The sequence below is a fragment of the Sardina pilchardus genome, chromosome 15, assembly GCF_963854185.1.
Source record: "Sardina pilchardus chromosome 15, fSarPil1.1, whole genome shotgun sequence".
Lineage (NCBI taxonomy): Eukaryota > Metazoa > Chordata > Actinopteri > Clupeiformes > Clupeidae > Sardina > Sardina pilchardus.
In genome coordinates, this window is record NC_085008.1 from 25,001,706 (window position 1) to 25,020,138 (window position 18,433).

At 39.3% G+C, this 18,433-nt stretch overlaps 1 protein-coding gene across 1 annotated transcript in view; it reads left to right on the plus strand.

Moving 5' to 3' along the window:
• LOC134101606 (desmoglein-2.1-like) overlaps positions 1-18,433 on the plus strand; it is a 35,462-nt gene that overhangs the window by 11,788 nt on the left and 5,241 nt on the right. Inside the window, exons 7-15 of the mRNA XM_062555313.1 lie at positions 17-199; positions 383-485; positions 606-1,119; positions 3,202-3,344; positions 4,011-4,120; positions 4,595-4,703; positions 5,069-5,332; positions 6,773-6,891; positions 8,489-8,755. Of these exons, the coding sequence (XP_062411297.1) occupies positions 17-199; positions 383-485; positions 606-1,119; positions 3,202-3,344; positions 4,011-4,120; positions 4,595-4,703; positions 5,069-5,332; positions 6,773-6,891; positions 8,489-8,755 (1,812 nt within the window). The remainder of the gene's footprint in view (positions 1-16; positions 200-382; positions 486-605; positions 1,120-3,201; positions 3,345-4,010; positions 4,121-4,594; positions 4,704-5,068; positions 5,333-6,772; positions 6,892-8,488; positions 8,756-18,433) is intronic.

The following is an 18,433-nucleotide window of genomic DNA, read 5'->3' on the forward strand; positions in this document are numbered from 1 at the left end:
TCTCTTGTTGTTTTAGTTTTCAGTGAGTATTGATGAAAATGTGCAAGGCGAGGTATTGCGCATCAAATCCTTCGATGGTGACCTGGTAGGCTCAGAGAATTGGCAAGCTGAGTATCTCATTGTGTCTGGAAATGAGGACGATTACTTCAGCATTTACACCAATACGAAGACCAATGAGGGGGTGCTGATGCTCAATAAGGTATGTTCGTCTTGCTGTTGCGGATGCAGTTCCCGTTTTCTAGAGGGGCACCATCTTTTTGCAACATTTTAAGGTTGAGAAATGTAGGCGAAGAAGATGATAAAATAAGAACTAGCCCACAATGCTGTTCTTCAAGATGACTGTGTGATTGGTGACACTGATGTGAGGATTTCCATCTTGCAGCCTGTTGACTTTGAGGAAGTGCCCAACATGAACCTGGGGATTGTGGTGATGAATGCAGCACTCGAAGGAGCCAGGGAACCAATAAATGGTGGTGGAGGAGGAGGTGGCGGAGGAGGAGGAGGTGGTGGTGGTGGAGGAGGAGGAGGTGGTGGAGGAGGAGGTGGTGGAGGAGGAGGAGGAGGAGGAGGTGGTGCAGGTGGTGCAGGAGGTCCTGGGGGCACAGGTGGAGCAGGAGGTCCTGGGGGCACAGGTGGTGCAGGAGGTCCTGGGGGCACAGGTGGAGCCGGAGGTCCTGGGGGCACAGGTGGAGCAGGACCTGGAGGGCCTGGAGGTGGAGGAGGTTCTGGAGGACCTGGAGGTGGAGGAGGATCAGTAAGGCCTGGTGGTGGTGGACCTGGAGGTGGAGGAGGATCAGTAAGGCCTGGTGGTGGTGGACCTGGAGGTGGAGGAGGTTCTGGAGGACCTGGTGGTGGTGGCGGAGGAGGAACCGGCGGGGTTCCAGGGGCCCCTGGAAAGCCTGAAGGACAAAGGCCCAAACGGCCTTTGAGCATTATTTCAAAGTATAAAAAATACCCGGTGAAGATCAATGTGAAAAACCAACCGGATGGGCCAGTCTACCGACCAAAAACCAAGCCCATTTCCCTACCAGAGGGCAACGGAAAACTCCCCAAACCCAAGGTCATTGCCTCTTTTCCTGCCTCAGATGGAGATACAGGAGAACAGGCCACAAATGTCAGGTCAGGAGTTCTTCCACTCTGTTTTCAAATTGAAACCCTGCTTTATATTGACTGTATATGAGTAGTTTCACAATCAGGGTGTGCGCTTGCCATATTTGACACACAGACCTGTATACCCCATATGTCATAATGTTGAAATATTATACTGTATGTTAATAGTAAAGACTAGACATAAAAGCACCTTGACAACTGGAAAAAAGAACAGTAAAAATACAATTTCTTGGCACAAAATGCACCTTTCATTTTTATCCACAAAGTTGTGTTTCATTTTAAATCTAAACCACTTCATCATGTTAAAGGAACACTCCTAACTAAGACGAGTCGATACTGTACATACCTCTCGCGTTTCAATGCGTGCCGTGCTCTCAATGGCTGTGGCATGCGGCGCTACTTTGATAGCACTTAGCTAGCTCAGTTCATTCATTAGGTTCCAAACAGAGATGAAGTTACCGTAGAAGCAACCAAACACCTCAACGTTTTCCCTATCAAAAAACAGTTATAAGAGTAGTTACATGACCAAGTATGGTGCAACAAAATAAAATGTGACGCTTTTCTAAGTGGGTAAGAACGATAGCTATAGTGTATGGCGGAATAGCACTTGGGAGCACTTCGACTCGGCACAGTAAGTTTGATTCTGAGAAAGTAACAGTGCGTCGAAACATCAGTCGATTGTGCACCACAATAAAATAAGTTCCTAAGTAATCTGACTTCTCCGGTCATCTCTGGGTTTAGTCTCTTTGAAGTAGCCCAGCCAGCTGCTCTGATCCTGTAGTCCTGGATTGTGAGCACCGAAAAGGCTTGAGCGCAAGTGACACCCTTCTTACAAGTCATGTTTTCATACCATGAGATGCTTATATTGGTGCCACCTTATCTCTCCCTTTCAGTTATTTGTTCATAATTGGAGGGCTTCTCTTCTTTAAATTACTGCCTGTCTGCTTAGACCATGGGATTCTATGATGGAATCCAGGTGATTTTAGTTTTGATGGATTCCTGAGTTGAACTTTTTAAACTTTTTTTTAAATCAAAGCAAAGGATCACTTGATGAAACTGGAATCCATTTGATTCTATTTACCACTTTCTAGAGGGTGTTGAAATACAACTGTAATTTCAAATGCAATTGAAATACTGTAGCATAAGTATGCACCTGTGAAAACAGGTACAGGGATACCATAATTTCATCCAAAAGGGCATTTGGTACAAACAGTGTCAGAATGTTAACATTTTAGAAATAACATATTAACTCTGTGGGTTTAGCAAATTAAACACCAAAATGCCAATTCAAATGTTTAACAGTCCACCAGACACACCTCAATTAAGATATGATATACAGTAAGATTCACAGTTGCCCAACAACATCAGAGGTGTTCAATGACAAGCAATCATTTAAAAGTGACACGGCTATTCAGTGCAAAACAAATCACACATATTTTTAGAAATGGGTGTATTGGCAACTAAACCTTTATTATGCATATTATTTCCCATATACACATAAAAACACTAATATTTCTGACAGTATAGACTACTGCTATGTACAAGTATAGACTATCTATCAGTAGGATGTAAAATTCTTCAGATGTGATATTTACTTATGTGATTTTTCCCAATGTGCATCCCTTCTGTTTTTTTTTTCGTTCGCCATAGTTTTTGACCATTTTTTTTATGTATGTTTTTGGGGCTTTTGTGCCTTTCATTTTGACAGGACAGTAGAGAGAGACAGGAAGCGAATGGGTGAAAGAGTCGGGGTGGGATCTGGACAGGACTACGGGGCGGGAATCGAACCCGGGTCACCGGCGTGCGGTGCAGGTGCCCCAGCCAGTTGCGCCACGGCTGGGGCCATGTTTGACCATTTTGAAACAAAACACACACCCTGATTGTGATATTACCCATACGTTATCTTCAGAAAGGTGAATTCACCCAATCTAATGATTCCACCCAACCCTGTTATTATGAGACAGAGTCCACGTCATTAGGCCGGTCTTCACATGCATTCAATGGCATCACAAGTCCGTTTCAATTACTCTTACTTGAAAGTTACTGTACAGGCTGATGTGAGACGAATTTCGCTTGAATTTTATGTGACAGATATGCAAAAGGTTACGACCCGGGAAACTGGTTCTCCATTGATGAACAGACGGCGGAGATCACCCTCGTTAAGACTCCAGACCGGGAGTCTCCACATGTAGTGAATGGGACCTACATAGCCAAGATTCTTTGTTTGACAAATGGTGGGTATAAACGCCTCTGGCCTCTCTCACTGACTAGCCAGTGCCTCGGTGGTTTCCAGTGCTGCTTAGAGTTCATTAAAAAAGAAAATCATGTAAAACATAGCAGGCTAGGTCCATACACAATCTGATTTTTTGATTTTTCATTCAGAAGAAATGCCAAATAAGACAATTATGCTGATAACTTGTGTAAACTGGACTTATTTACCCATTGTTTTATTGTGTGTAATTAAGATCAAAGGCAAGAGATTACTTATTTTTGTGGGGTTTTTTTCTAAGTATATATTTTTGGGCTTTTTTGCCTTTAATGATAGAGACAGTGCAGAATCGACAGGAAATGAATGGGAGAGAGAGCAGGGATGGGATCCGGAAAGGACCACGGGGTGGGAATTGAACCCAGGTCGCCAGCGTATGGTGGAGGTGCCCCAGCCAGTTGCGCCACAGCTGGGGCCCAGATCACTTTTTCTTTTACTCATCAGGGGCGCCACTACAGCTTAATATGATTTAACTCTACAGCACTACATTTTGGCTCATATCTCTGTGCCTACATTTCTAAATACAAACTTGGTCTACTGTTGTTGTTATTATTGTTAAATGTGAGGTTGTGTTTCACATGAATGAGTGTGTTCACATTCCACAGACAGTTTATTTTCTCTCACTTCTTTCCAGATATGCCAACCCAGACAGCCACTGGTACCATTGAAGTGCATGTGGACGATGTAAATGACAACTGCCCCCATCTTGAGAGCTATGTTCAGTTCCTATGCAGTGACACCACGGTGAGGGTCAGCTTCCACTCCCGTCAACCACTGGGGGAGATTTGTCATACCGCCATGTGTGTGTGTGTGTGTGTGTGTGTGTGAGAGAGAGAGAGAGAACATGCAAATGAAAAAGGCTAAGTGATAGGTGTTTTACCTTAAAGGTGCTCTAAGCAATGTAGTGTATGTTGTGTGTGGTGTCTTAAGCTGCTGGGACCTTCTGTAGGCGATCACTGATCTAGCAACTGTCCTCCCACTCCCCTCTCCAAAATCAAAACGCAAAAGAGCTTCTATGCTACAGGAATTTGGAGGATCTTTTTCTACAGACTCCTGTGGATGCATTCCCTCTATACTATGTTATATCGGAGTTATGTACACACTTTGTTGCAAAAGACGCAATTTTAGTTTGTTTATTATTGCGTCTCTCAACCAGAGGGAGAGTAGAGTAAATCTTGCCTTTAACAATTTGATAGTAACTGAGATGTTATTGTGAAGGTGGTAAACGTGACGGCAGAGGATCCAGATGGAGACCCAAACGGCCCCCCGTTGACGTTCACATTGCTGGAGAGCGTGGGGGTGCACTGGAGGCTTGAGAGGACTGGAGGTGAATGAGGACAACACTGAGGATGTGTTCTGTCATAATGGCACAAATACTAAGTGACATGAGCAATTGTTTAGCACAGATTTTTTTGTGATAGCTCCCAGTCCAGTTTAGTTGTATGTATTATGTGTGTGTGTGTGGGAGGGGTATGCATACTCACTGCCAATCATTTAGCTTGTTTTTTTTTTCATCTTTTGACATTTTGTAGGATGATTGTGATAACTTTGGATGGGTGTTAATGGACAGACGTGTACAGAGAGATTTTCTAAAATCAGTGAGATATGTGAAATATCAGTATGAAATGTAGGGTGATGTATTAATCTGTGGTTTCTGTGTGGTTTTGTGTGTTTTTTTGTGGTTTTGTGTAGATGATTCAGTATCTCTCTGGGCTGAAGATGGCATTTGGCCTGGGTACTATGACATCACTTTCGAGGTGCGAGACCAACAGGGATTGGCCTGTCCTCAACCGCAAGTCCTCCACTTGGAGGTGTGCACCTGTGACGAAGGTGTGACTTCCTGTAGGCCTAATCCACAAGGGACGCAGGAGCTGACAGGGACATCCGTCAAAAAGTCATCCCAACTGGGGGGTGCTGCAATAGGAGCACTACTCGTGGGCTTAGTTTCACTATTGTGTGAGTAAACATCACCTCAAGCTGGTGTGTGTGTGTGTGTGTGTGTGTGTGTGTGTGTGTGTGTGTGATATAGAGAGAGAGAGAGAGAGAGAAAGACGCACAAATGATTAAACATAAACTCATGAAACATACCGGTAGATAAAACAAATAGCATTAGGTTTTCTAAAAAAAACTTATGGAAGATATTCTATAGAGGGTCTGTTAGTACAACCAACAGCATACAAAGACATGCATGGTAAAATGTATACATTTAACAAGAAACTTTATTTGTAAACTTTGTAAAGTTTGAGAGAAATGAGAAAACTAGAAAAGGCATGGCAGGTGCTACAGCTGATTTTCCTCCAGCACAGGCTGTCGGTCACTTGTGAGTAGTATAGTATAGCAGTAGTATAGTATAGCAGTAGTAAAGTAGTATACTGTAGTACAGCAGTAGTATACTGTAGTTAGTATGATGTTTCAAACAATGTGTTTACCATAGCCTCACACTACATCACCAGAATTTCCAGGACAGGCAAAAACATCATCTCTGACCTCTCCTATCAGCACACCACCTCTTCACACCCTTAGCGTCAGGGAGAAGGTTCAGGAGTATCACTTGTAAAACATCACACTTTAGGGAAAGTACCTATACGCAAGCTATTCGCCACCTGAACATGCGCTTAGCACTTTATGGGTTACTTCATAACCTGCTGCTTTTCTGTAAATCGTGCACTTTTTTCTATGCATATTAAGTGTTAGTGTTGCTAATTATGTGCCTGTTTTGGCTTCAGTCTTGTGATGTCATTATGTGTGTTACCTGTGAGCATACCAAATGCATTCCTATCAACTGTATTTTCATATTGTTGAAATGGCTATAATAAACTTGAACTTAGACTTGATGTCAGCACATGGTAAAAACTAATGGTTACACTTTACTTGAAGGTATCTAGGCTACATAAGTGTGATATGACACTGTCATGAACACGTCAATAAACATTATAAACAAGTCATAAATGTTTATGACATAACACTTCTGTCATTAAGTGTCATTTGTTTTTTGTTATGACAAGTTAGGGTTAGGGTCCGGGTTCATGTATCATATATTCATATGTCATGCCACTCTTATGTAGATACAGTACCTTCAAGTAAAGTGTTGCCCACCTAACTGCTCCAATGAAATACATGGAAAGACAGAGAAAAAAGGCATGGAATATAGACACGGAAAATGTTGTCTTTGAAACACATGGGGATGACCTTATAACAAAACAGAAAATATGTAAAGAAATGTCTACATGGTTATCCTGTTGGGCTCAATAAAGATACAATTAAAAAAAAAAAAAAAGAAACACATGGGGATGGTGGACATAGTTATTTGGGCTGTCACCTAAAACATGTGTGTGTGTGTGTGTGTGTGTGTGTGTGTGTGTGTGTGTGTGTGTGTGTGTGTGTGTGTACTATTAGTGATCCCCCTGTTGGCTCTGTTCTGCACCTGCGGAGGAGTTGGAGACTTCACTGAGCTGCCCTTCGATGCCAAGACTCATCTCATCTCGTACCACACGGAGGGAAAGGGAGAGGACAGGGTAATTACACGCTAAATATAAATGTTTCACATGCGGTCTTACTGGGGGGAGAGGACAGTGGAGATTCCACTCTCATATCACTAGATGGCAATGGCGCTCTCACATACTGTAAGTCATCCAATGCAGACTGCAGGGTGTTTTCATGCCTGGTCCCTTTCAGACCTCTAAACGAACTCAGGTCGATGACTCAGCATTTTGTATACAGTCCAACGGAACTCAGGACACCTGTAGTGCAAACCGACCTGAGACCACCTGGGGAGGTAGTCTCGGCACGGAAGTAGTCCCGGCACGGAGCCCTGGGCTCTATTTTACATTTTGTATAGGCGAGCCTATTTTGTCCTACTTGACTTGCCATTGCCAAAAGATTGTAAAAAAAAATTGTTATTTTATTATAAACTGTATTTTTTAGAAAACCTATTCATTAGGCTCATGGTAGGCCTACAGACATTTCTAATTAGGCAACAAATTTGGTATGTTCTAACGTTAACATCAGGCTGAATGTTTTTTCATCCAAGCTATTGGTAGCCCTACCAACCATGTAGATACTACTGTAGCAAATTTTGGATTACATTGCTCACCATTTTCCATGATATGCTGGGATATCAGACTCTTCTTACATACTGTATGGAAAACATGCTAGAGACTGAGCAGTGCAGAAACAAGCTGCTGTTATCATTTTGGACGTGAGGTAAAGTTGGACATAGCAACAATAGCCAGGTGGGATGGGCTTACCACTGAATTAGACAGTGTGATTGGCTGGCATGTTGACGGACAGTCAAGAGGATATTTGTAATAGCTTCAGATCAGAATTCACCGTGTGTGTGTGTGTGTGTGTGTGTGTGTGTGTTTGTGTGTGTGTGTGTGTGTGTGTGTGTGTGTGTGTGTGTGTGTGTGTGTGTGTGTATTTTACACTTACATGTAAAGCCCGTTTTCTGTATTGCCTAGGATGCAAAAGAGTGTTTGACACTGAAATCTCGAAGATTGATCCTGTTTCTGCGATTTAGGCTGCCTTAGAATGTTCTCTGTATGGATTCAGCATTGCTCACTACGGGCATGGCCTATTCTGTCCTTAAAACAGCTCTAAACGTTTTTTAAAATGTGCAACTTACCGAGTGGTTACTGGTCTTCAACGATCTTCTATAGCAAGTTTTGCAGCGGAATTTAACTTCTGTTGTGTTATATTAGGCACACACGGTTGTCAGGTATCTGAAAAAGTACTTCCGGGTTTTCGAAATCCCTGATAAAAGATGACAGAAGCTGTATTTCGCTGTGAAACTTGCTATAGAAGATTGTTGAATACCATAAATAGTTTCCCACATTCGTTAAGAAGCTCTTAAAGGAATAGTTCGGTAGTGCCAAGAACTTCTTAGGAGCATTCTTAGAACGTTCTTAGGAGCATTCTTAGAACGTTCTTAGAGCGCTCCTAAGAAGTTCTTAGCACTACCGAACTATTCCTTTTAGAGCTTCTTAACGAATCTGGGAAACCCGGCCAATGTCTGCACCCTAGTATCTTTAAGTTTAGTATCAAGTTATATTGTGTCAACTAAAGTCAACTAAACCATTAACAATTTTGTATTTGTGTCTCTTCTTTGAGCAGGAGGTTCCTCTGATGAGTGTTCCGGTACATATCTCCAGAGAAGTTTCAGCTCCAGCCTTCGGAAACATGGCAACCGCTACAACGACAAGCAGGCAGCTGCAGGAGAGCATCTACAATGACTATGATCCGCAAGACATGGTGGACATGGACTACAGTGCCCATGGGGAGGTGCTCTCATATCTACAGGAGATGAGGGAAATGAGAGAGGAGGACCAGCTCACATTTATGGCACTACCAGACTCACTTCTGGACAACTACTTCTCACAGGTGTGTGTGTGTGTGCGTGACAGAGAGAGAGAGAGTAAATATATAACTAGAAATGCAATTCCCGAGGAATTACACGAGGGGATGCAATCTGTTGGGTAGACTTTTATTTTGACACACAGGAAACACTTCAATAGGATGTGTAGTTCAGGGAGAGAGAGAGATGCTTAAAGCCAAACATTCTAAAGTGGAACTCTGTTCTAGAATCTTTGATTAAAAGTGACAGTTGGATTCACAGGGCAGTGTTCTAACTAGACTGGGAACTGAGAGTTCTGGCTCATTATGACATCACATTCTCCATTAAAGTCTATGGGGGAAAAATACACTTTTAATTACAAATATCTCAAAAAGTATAAACTTCTCAAAAATGTCAAATAGATTGTCTAGTAGATATTTGGAAGATCTACAGAACGGTGTTTCAACCATGTTTGTACGTTAAGCGGTTCGGGCTGAATAGCGCGCACAAAAAGGTAAAAAGAATAATAATAACTAGAAATGCAATTCCAAGGAATTACCAGTGCATGAAAATGCAAAAATAGATAGATAATGTAGATATGGTCACTAAGGTGTAGCTAGGGTAAACATGGTGGTTGCATAATTTACAGAGAGTTGATAGTGTGAAGGTAGACAGTTTAAAGATTAAACATTCCAGCTCTAACTTAACTAATGATTTCTATTCATGTTAAAATGTTGACTAGCTAACTTAGGTCATGATTTCTAGCAGTTACGCTAAAAATGCTAATTAAGCTAGCAATGCTAACTTTATTAACAATGCTAACTGGGTTGATTAGCTAACTTAACCGATGATTTCTAGCAGTAATGGTAAAAATGCTAACTATGCTAACAATGCTAAATTTGCTAATAATGCTAACCAGGTTGATTAGCTAACTTAGTTGATGATTTTTTGCAGTTATGTTAAAAATGCTACCTATGCTAACCATGCTAATCATGCTAACTAGCTAACTTGCTAGTGAGGACTTTTATTTTGAAACATTTGTTGCTAGGGTATCCATGGTGGCCACTATCAAGAAACAAGAAGTTACTGCAGTATAATCATGTTGGTTGCTATGGAAACGGTCATAAACGCTTAATTTTAATGGTTGCTATGTTGGTTGCTAGGTACATGGAGGTTTTATGTAGTTGACTGGAGGCATAGTGGATGATAACTGACAGTTGGAATGGTTGAACAGTTCAATAGTTGAGTAGTTTCAATGGTTAAATGATTTAATAGTGCATTATTGCAGTGAGGACTTTTATTTTGAAACAGTTGTGGACAGAGGAAACAGTTTAACAGGATATGTGTAGTCTTCTGAGAGACTGTATGCTTAAAGCCAGAGAAACTGACAGTTGGTGCCCAGGTGGCCGGCCACCTGGCGTAAGATTCTAATTGCTGCCGTGATGTCATAATGAGCAATGTTAAGTCTATGGGGGAAATTGTAATAGTTTTTAACTAATAGTTTAAAAAGTATAAAAGTTACAAAGTTGATATATACAAAGCCCACATCGCGTAAGTAAGATCTACGTAACACAGTTTGAATGAAGTTTCTACGTTAAATGGTTCAAGCTGAATTGCGTGCGTTAGAAGAAGAACTAGAAATGCAATTCCAAGGAATTACCAGTGCATGAAAATGCTAAAATAGATAGATAATTTAGATATGGTTACTAAGGTGTAGCTAGGGTAAACATGGTGGTTGCATAGTTTACAGAGAGTTGATAGTGTGAAGGTAGACAGTTTAAAGATTAACCATTCCAGTTCTAACTTAACTAATGATTTCTATTCATGTTAAAATGTTGATTAGCTAACTTAGCTAATGATTTCTAGCAGTTACGCTAAAAATGCTAATTATGCTAGCAATGCTAACTTTACTAACAATGCTAACCAGGTTGATTAGCTAACTTAACCGATGATTTCTATCAGTAATGCTAAAAATGCTAACAGTGCTAACTATGCTAACAATGCTAAATTTGCTAACAATGCTAACCAGGTTGATTAGCTAACTTAGTTGATGATTTTTTGCAGTTATGCTAAAAATGCTAACAATGCTAATATGCTAACCATGCTAACTAGCTAACTTGCTAGTGAGGACTTTTATTTTGAAACATTTGCTGCTAGGGTATCCATGGTGGCCACTATCAGGAAACAAGAAGTTACTGTGAGGACTAGTGAGGACTTTTATTTTGAAACAGTAGTTGCTAGGGTATCCATGGTGCCCACTATCAGGAATAAAGAAGTTACTGTAGTATAATCATGTTGGTTGCTATGGAAACTGTCAAAAACGCTTAATTTTAATGGTTGCTATGTTGGTTGCTAGGTACATGGAGGTTTCATGTAGTGGACTGGAGGCATAGTGGATGATAACTGACAGTTGGAATGGTTGAACAGTTCAATAGTTGAGTAGTTTCAATGGTTAAATGATTTAATAGTGTATTATTGCAGTGAGGACTTTTATTTTGAAACAGTTGTGGACAGAGGAAACAGTTTAACAGGATATGTGTAGTCTTCAGAGAGATTGTATGCTTAAAGCCTGAGAGAAACTGACAGTTGGTGCCCAGGTGGCTGACCAGCTGGGGTAACATTCTAATTGCTGCCGTGATGTCATAATGAGCAATGTTAAGTCTATGGGGGAAATGGTAATAGTTTTTAACTAATAGTTTAAAAAGTATAAAAGTTACAAAGTTGAAAAATAGAAAGCACATATGGCATAAGCAAGACCTACGCAACAAAGTTTGAATGAAGTTTCTACGTTAAACGGTTGAAGCTGAATTGCGAGCGTTAGAAGAAGAAGTTTAACTAGAAATGCAATTCCAAGGAATTACCAGTGCATGAAAATGCAAAAATAGATAGATAATGTAGATATGGTTACTAAGGTGTAGCTAGGGTAAACATGGTGGTTGCATAGTTTACAGAGAGTTGATAGTGTGAAGGTAGACAGTTTAAAGATGAAACATTCCAGTTCTAACTTAACTAATGATTTCTATTCATGTTAAAATGTTGATTAGCTAACTTAGCTAATGATTTCTAGCAGTTACGCTAAAAATGCTTATTATGCTAGCAATGCTAACTTTACTAACAATGCTAACCAGGTTGATTAGCTAACTTAACCGATGATTTCTAGCAGTTATGCTAAAAATGCTAACTATGCTAACAATGCTAACTATGCTAACTAGCTAACTTGCTAGTGAGGACTTTTATTTTGAAACATTTGTTGCTAGGGTATCCATGGTGGCCACTATCAGGAAACAAGAATTTACTGCAGTATAATCATGTTGGTTGCTATGGAAACGGTCATAAACACTTAATTTTAATGGTTGCTATGTTGGTTGCTAGGTACATGGAGGTTTCATGTAGTTGACTGGAGGCATAGTGGATGATAACTGACAGTTGGAATGGTTGAACAGTTCAATAGTTGAGTAGTTTCAATGGTTAAATGATTTAATAGTGTATTATTGCAGTGAGGACCTTTATTTTGAAACAGTTGTGGACAGAGGAAGTAGTGAAACAGGATCTGTAGTCTTAATGAGATTGTATGCTTAAAGCCTGAGACAGAAGGTGCCTCTCATAGCGTTTACGCGTCCTCTCTCGCTCCTCACTGATCTACATAAAGAATGATGGAGCGGCAACAATGGGATAGTCTAGCCCTTCTTCTATCTTTCTTTATGTAGATCATTGAGGATCGAGGAGCGAGGGAGGACATATAAACGCTGCTTGAGAGGGACCCACAGTAAATACTTTAAAAGTTGTATGTAGATAGTCTAATTAATGTTGATAGATAGAATGTTTAATGGATGTTGATAGGCAGATTGTTTTATATTGATTGACAGTGTAATGGGTGGATGAGTGAATGGTCTGAAGAAGATGAATGGATAGAAGGTTGGATGGAATGTGCCTTATATTCTTGTTAAGAGAGACACTGATACAGCTCTCTGAGAGTAGTTGACACAGGTGTAATCAATTTAACTGGCTAGTCTTAAGAGAGCCATAGTACTCTTAAAGCCTGAGACAGAGTAAATAATTTAATAGTTGAATGTAGATAGTCTAATTAATGTTGATAGACAGAGAGTTTAATGGATGTTGATAGACAGATTGTTTAATAGATGTTGATAGACAGTTTAATGGGTGGATGAGTGAATGGTCTGAAGAAGATGAATGGATAGAATGTTGGATGGAATGTGCCTTATATTCTTGTAGAATGGAGAGACACAGCTCTCTACTGAGAGTAGTGGATACAGATACAGGTGTAATCAATTTAACTGGCTAGTCTTAAGAGAGCCAGCCTGAGACAGAGTAGATTGTTTAAAAGTTCAATGTATAGCGTCTAATTGATGTTGTTGATAGGCAGACTGTTTAGAATGGGTGGATGAGTGAATGGTTTGAAGAAGATGAATGGATATAAAGTTGGATGGAATTAGGAGGACTTATTTTGATACTGTTGTGCGCAGAGGATACAGGGGAACAGAATATGTAGTCTTCAGAGAGGAGCCTGAGAGAAACTGACAGTTGGTGCCCAGGTGGCTGACCAGCTGGGGTAACATTCTAATTGCTGCCGTGATGTCATAATGAGCAATGTTAAGTCTATGGGGGAAATGGTGATAGTTTTTAACTAATAGTTTAAAAAGTATAAAAGTTACAAAGTTGAAAAATACAAAGCACATATGGCATAAGCAAGACCTACGCAACAAAGTTTGAATGAAGTTTCTACGTTAAACGGTTGAAGCTGAATTGCGAGCGTTAGAAGAAGAAGTTTAACTAGAGAATGTAATTCCAGGGAAATTACGAGTGCATGAAAATGCAAAAATGTATAGATAGAGTAGATAATGTAGATATAGTTACTAAGGTGTAGCTAGGGTAAACATGGTGGTTGCATAGTTTAAAGAAAGCTGATAGTGTGAAGGTAGACAGTTTAAAGCTTAAACATTACAGTTCTAACTGAACTAATGATTTCTAGCAGTTATGCTAAAAATGCTAACAATGCTAACTATGCTAACAATGCTAAGCAGGCTGATTAGCTAACTTAGCTAATCATTTCTAACAGTTATGCTAAAAATGCTAACTATGCTAACAATGCTAACCAGGCTGATTAGCTAACTTAGCTAATCATTTCTAACAGTTATGCTAAAAATGCTAACAATGCTAACTATGCTAACCAGGTTGATTAGCTAACTTAGCTAACCATTTCTAGCAGTTATGCTAAAAATGCTAACTATGCTAACAATGCTAACCATGCTAACTAGCTAACTTGCTAGTGAGGACTTTTATTTTGAAACATTTGTTGATAGGGTATCTATGGTGGCCACTATCAGGAATAAAGAAGTTACTGTAGTAAAATCATGTTGGTTGCTATGGAAACGGTCATAAACGCTTAATTTTAATGGTTGCTATGTTGGTTGCTAGGTACATGGAGGTTTCATGTAGTTGACTGGAGGCATAGTTGATGATAACTGACAGTTGGAATGGTTGAACAGTTAAATCGTTGAGTAGTTTCAATGGTTAAATGATTTAATAGTGTATTATTGCAGTGAGGACTTTTATTTTGAAACAGTTGTGGACAGAGGAAACAGTTTAACAGGATATGTGTAGTCTTCAGAGAGATTGTATGCTTAAAGCCTGAGAGAGAGAGAGCTGCTGCAGGTGGGGCTGGCCACCTGGCATAAGATTCTAATTGCCCTATTATGATGTCATAATCCAATGTTAAGTCTATGGGAGAAAAAATGTTTTAAAAAATTAATATAAATTCAACGATAAAGTTTTCAAAGTTGAAAAAAACATAGCTGAAGTCACCTAAGTAAGACCTACGCAGCGCAGTTTGAATGAAGTTTCTACGTCAAACGGTTGAAGCTGAATTGAACGCACAAAAAGCGTTAGAAGAAGAATAATAATATCGATAATAATAAGAAGATGTCGGATAACAGTAGAGTGCATTTGCATGCACTCTAATAACTAGAGAATGTAATTCCAGGGAAATTACGAGTGCATGAAAATGCAAAAATGTACAGATAAATCATGTAGATATGGTTACTGAGGTATTGCTAGGATAGACATGGTGGTTTCATATTTTATGAAAGTTGATAGTGCGAAGATAGACAATTTAAAATTGAATACGGATAGCTTAAAAGCTGTTGATAAAAAGATAATTTAATGAATGTTGACAGACCAATAATTTAATTGATTTTGATAGGTAAATCATTTAAATGGATGGCAAAAGTTATAGATTAATGGATGTTTAATGTTTTGCTAATGTGTTAATAAAGCTAATATGCTACTCAGATTGCTTAGCTAACTTAGCTTATGTTTGCTAGCAGTTTTGCAAACAATGCTAACTATGTTAATAATGCTAACCAAGGTGATTAGCTAACTCGGCTAATGATTTTTAGCAGTTATGCTAAAATTGCTAACTATGCTTACAATGCTAACTATGCTAACAATGCTAACCACGTTGATTAGCTAACTTAGTTGATGATCTCTTGCAGTTATGCTAAAAATGCTAACTATGCTAACAATGCTAACTATGTTAACAATGCTAACCAGGTTGGTTAGCTAACTTAGCTAATGATTTCTAGCATTTATGCTAACTATGCTAAAAATGCTAACTATGCTAACCATGCTAACTAGCTAACTCGCTAGTGAGGACTTTTATTTTGAAACATGTGTTGCCAGGGTATCCATGGTGGCCACTATCAGGAATAAAGAAGTTACTGCAGTATAATCATGTTAGTTGCTATGGAAACTGTAATTAATGCTTCATTTTGATGGTTGCTATGTTGGTTGCTAGGTACATGGAGGTTTCGTGTAGTTGACTGGAGGCATAGTTGATAACTGACAGTTGGAATGGTTGAACAGTTAAATAGTTGAGTAGTTACAATGGTTAAATGATTTAATAGTGTATTATTGCAGTGATGACCTTTATTTTGAAACAGTTGTGGACAGAGGAAGTAGTGAAACAGGATCTGTAGTCTTAATGAGATTGTATGCTTAAAGCCTGAGACAGAAGGTGCCTCTCATATAGCGTTTACGCGCCCTCTCTCGCTCCTCGATCCTCACTGATCTACATAAAGAATGATGGAGCGGCAACAATGGGATAGTCTAGGCCTTTTTCTATCTTTCTTTATGTAGATCATTGAGGATCGAGGAGCGAGGGAGGACATATAAACGCTGCTTGAGAGGCACCCACAGTAAATACTTTGAAAGTTGTATGTAGATAGTCTAATTAATGTTGATAGACAGAGAGTTTAATGGGCGTTGATAGGCAGATTGTTTAATAGATGTTGATAGACAGTTTAATGGGTGGATGAGTGAATGGTCTGAAGAAGATGAATGGATAGAAAGTTGGATGGAATGTGCCTTATATTCTTGTAGAATGGAGATACACAGCTCTCTACTGAGAGTAGTGGATACAGATACAGGTGTAATCAATTTAACTGGCTAGTCTTTAGAGAGCCAGAGACAGAGTAGATTGTTTAAAAGTTGAATATAGATCGTCTAATTGATGTTGATAGGCAGACTGTTTAGAATGGGTGGATGAGTGAATGGTTTGAAGAAGATGAATGGATAGAAAGTTGGATGGAATTAGGAAGACTTATGTTGATACTGTTGATAGAGGGGAACAGAACATGTAGTCTCAAGAGAGCCAGTTAAAGCCTGAGAGAGAGAGAGAGAGCTGCTGCACCTGGACTGGCCACCTGGCGTAACATTCTAATTGCTGCCGTGATGTCATAATGAGCAATGTTAAGTCTATGGGGAAATAGCTCAATGTTAAATCTATGGGGAAATCGTTTTTTAATTCATAGTTTAAAAAGTATAACAGTTACAAAGTAAAAAAATACAAAGCACACATGGCATAAGCGAGACCTACGCAACAAAGTTTGAATGAAGTTTCTACGTTAAACGGTTCAAGCTGAATTGCGTGCGTTAGAAGAAGAATAAAAAGCCTAGGAAGAACAGTACAGTGCATTTTCATGCACTGTAATAAGAAGCCTAGGAAGAACAGTACAGTGCATTTTCATGCACTGTAATAATAAGAAGAAAAGGAAGAACAGTACAGTGCATTTTCATGCACTGTAATAATAAGAAGTTGAAGTAGAAGACTAGGAAGAACAGTACAGTGCATTTTCATGCACTGTAATAAGAAGAATAGGAAGAACAGTACAGTGCATTTTCATGCACTGTAATAAGAAGAAGAAGCCTTGGAAGAACAGTACAGTGCATTTTCATGCACTGTAATAACTAGAAATGCAATTCCAAGGAATTACCAGTGCATGAAAATGCAAAAAAATTGTAGATAATGTAGATATGGCTACTAAGGTGTAGCTAGGGCAAAGATGGTGATTCCATAGTTTAAAGAAAGTTGATAGTGTGAAGGTAGACAGTTTAAAGCTGAAACATCCCAGTTCCAACTTAACTAATGATTGCTATTCATGTTAAAATGTTAACTATGGGAACAATGATAACCAGGTTGATTGGTTAACTTAGCTACTGATTTCTTGCAGTTATGGTAAAAATGTTAACTATGCTAACAGTGCTAACCAGGTTGATTAGCTAACTTAGCTAATGATTTCTAGCATTTATGCTAAAATGCTAATTATGCTAGCAATGCTAACTATGGTGACAATGCTAACTTTATTAACAATGCTAACCAGGTTGATTAGCTAACTTAGCTGATGATTTCTAGCAGTAATGTTAAAAATGCTAACTATGCTAACAATGCTAAAGTTGCTAACAATGCTAACCAGGTTGATTAGCTAACTTAGTTGATGATTTCTAACAGTTATGCTAAAATGCTAACTATGCTAACAATGTTAACTATGCTAATCATGCTAACTAGCTAACTTGCTAGTGAGGACTTTTATTTTGAAACATTTGTTGCTAGGGTATCCATGGTGGCCACTATCTGGAAACAAGAAGTAACTGCAGTATAATCATGTTGGTTGCTATGGAAACGGTCATAAACACTTAATTTTAATGGTTGCTATGTTGGTTGCTAGGTACATGGAGGTTTCATGTAGTTGACTGGAGGCATAGTGGATGATAACTGACAGTTGGAATGGTTGAACAGTTCAATAGTTGAGTAGTTTCAATGGTTAAATGATTTAATAGTGTATTATTGCAGTGAGGACTTTTATTTTGAAACAGTTGTGGACAGAGGAAACAGTTAACAGGATATGTAGTCTTCAGAGAGACTGTATGCTTAAAGCCAGAGAAACTGACAGTTGGTGCCCAGGTGGCCGGCCACCTGGCGTAAGATTCTAATTGCTGCCGTGATGTCATAATGAGCAATGTTAAGTCTATGGGGGAAATTGTAATAGTTTTTTACTAATAGTTTAAAAAGTTGAAAAGTTACAAAGTTGAAAAATACATTGCCCACATCGCGTAAGTAAGACCTACGCGACATAGTTTGAATGGAGTTTCTACGTGAAGCGGTTGAAGCTGAATTGCGTGCGTTAGAAGAATAACTAGAAATGCAATTCCAAGGAATTACCAGTGCATGAAAATGCAGAAATAGATAGATAATGTAGATATGGTTACTAAGGTGTAGCTAGGGTAAACATGGTGGTTGCATAGTTTACAGAGAGTTGATAGTGTGAAGGTAGACTGTTTAAAGATGAAACATTCCAGTTCTAACTTAAGTAATGATTTCTATTCATGTTAAAATGTTGATTAGCTAACTTAGCTAATGATTTCTAGCA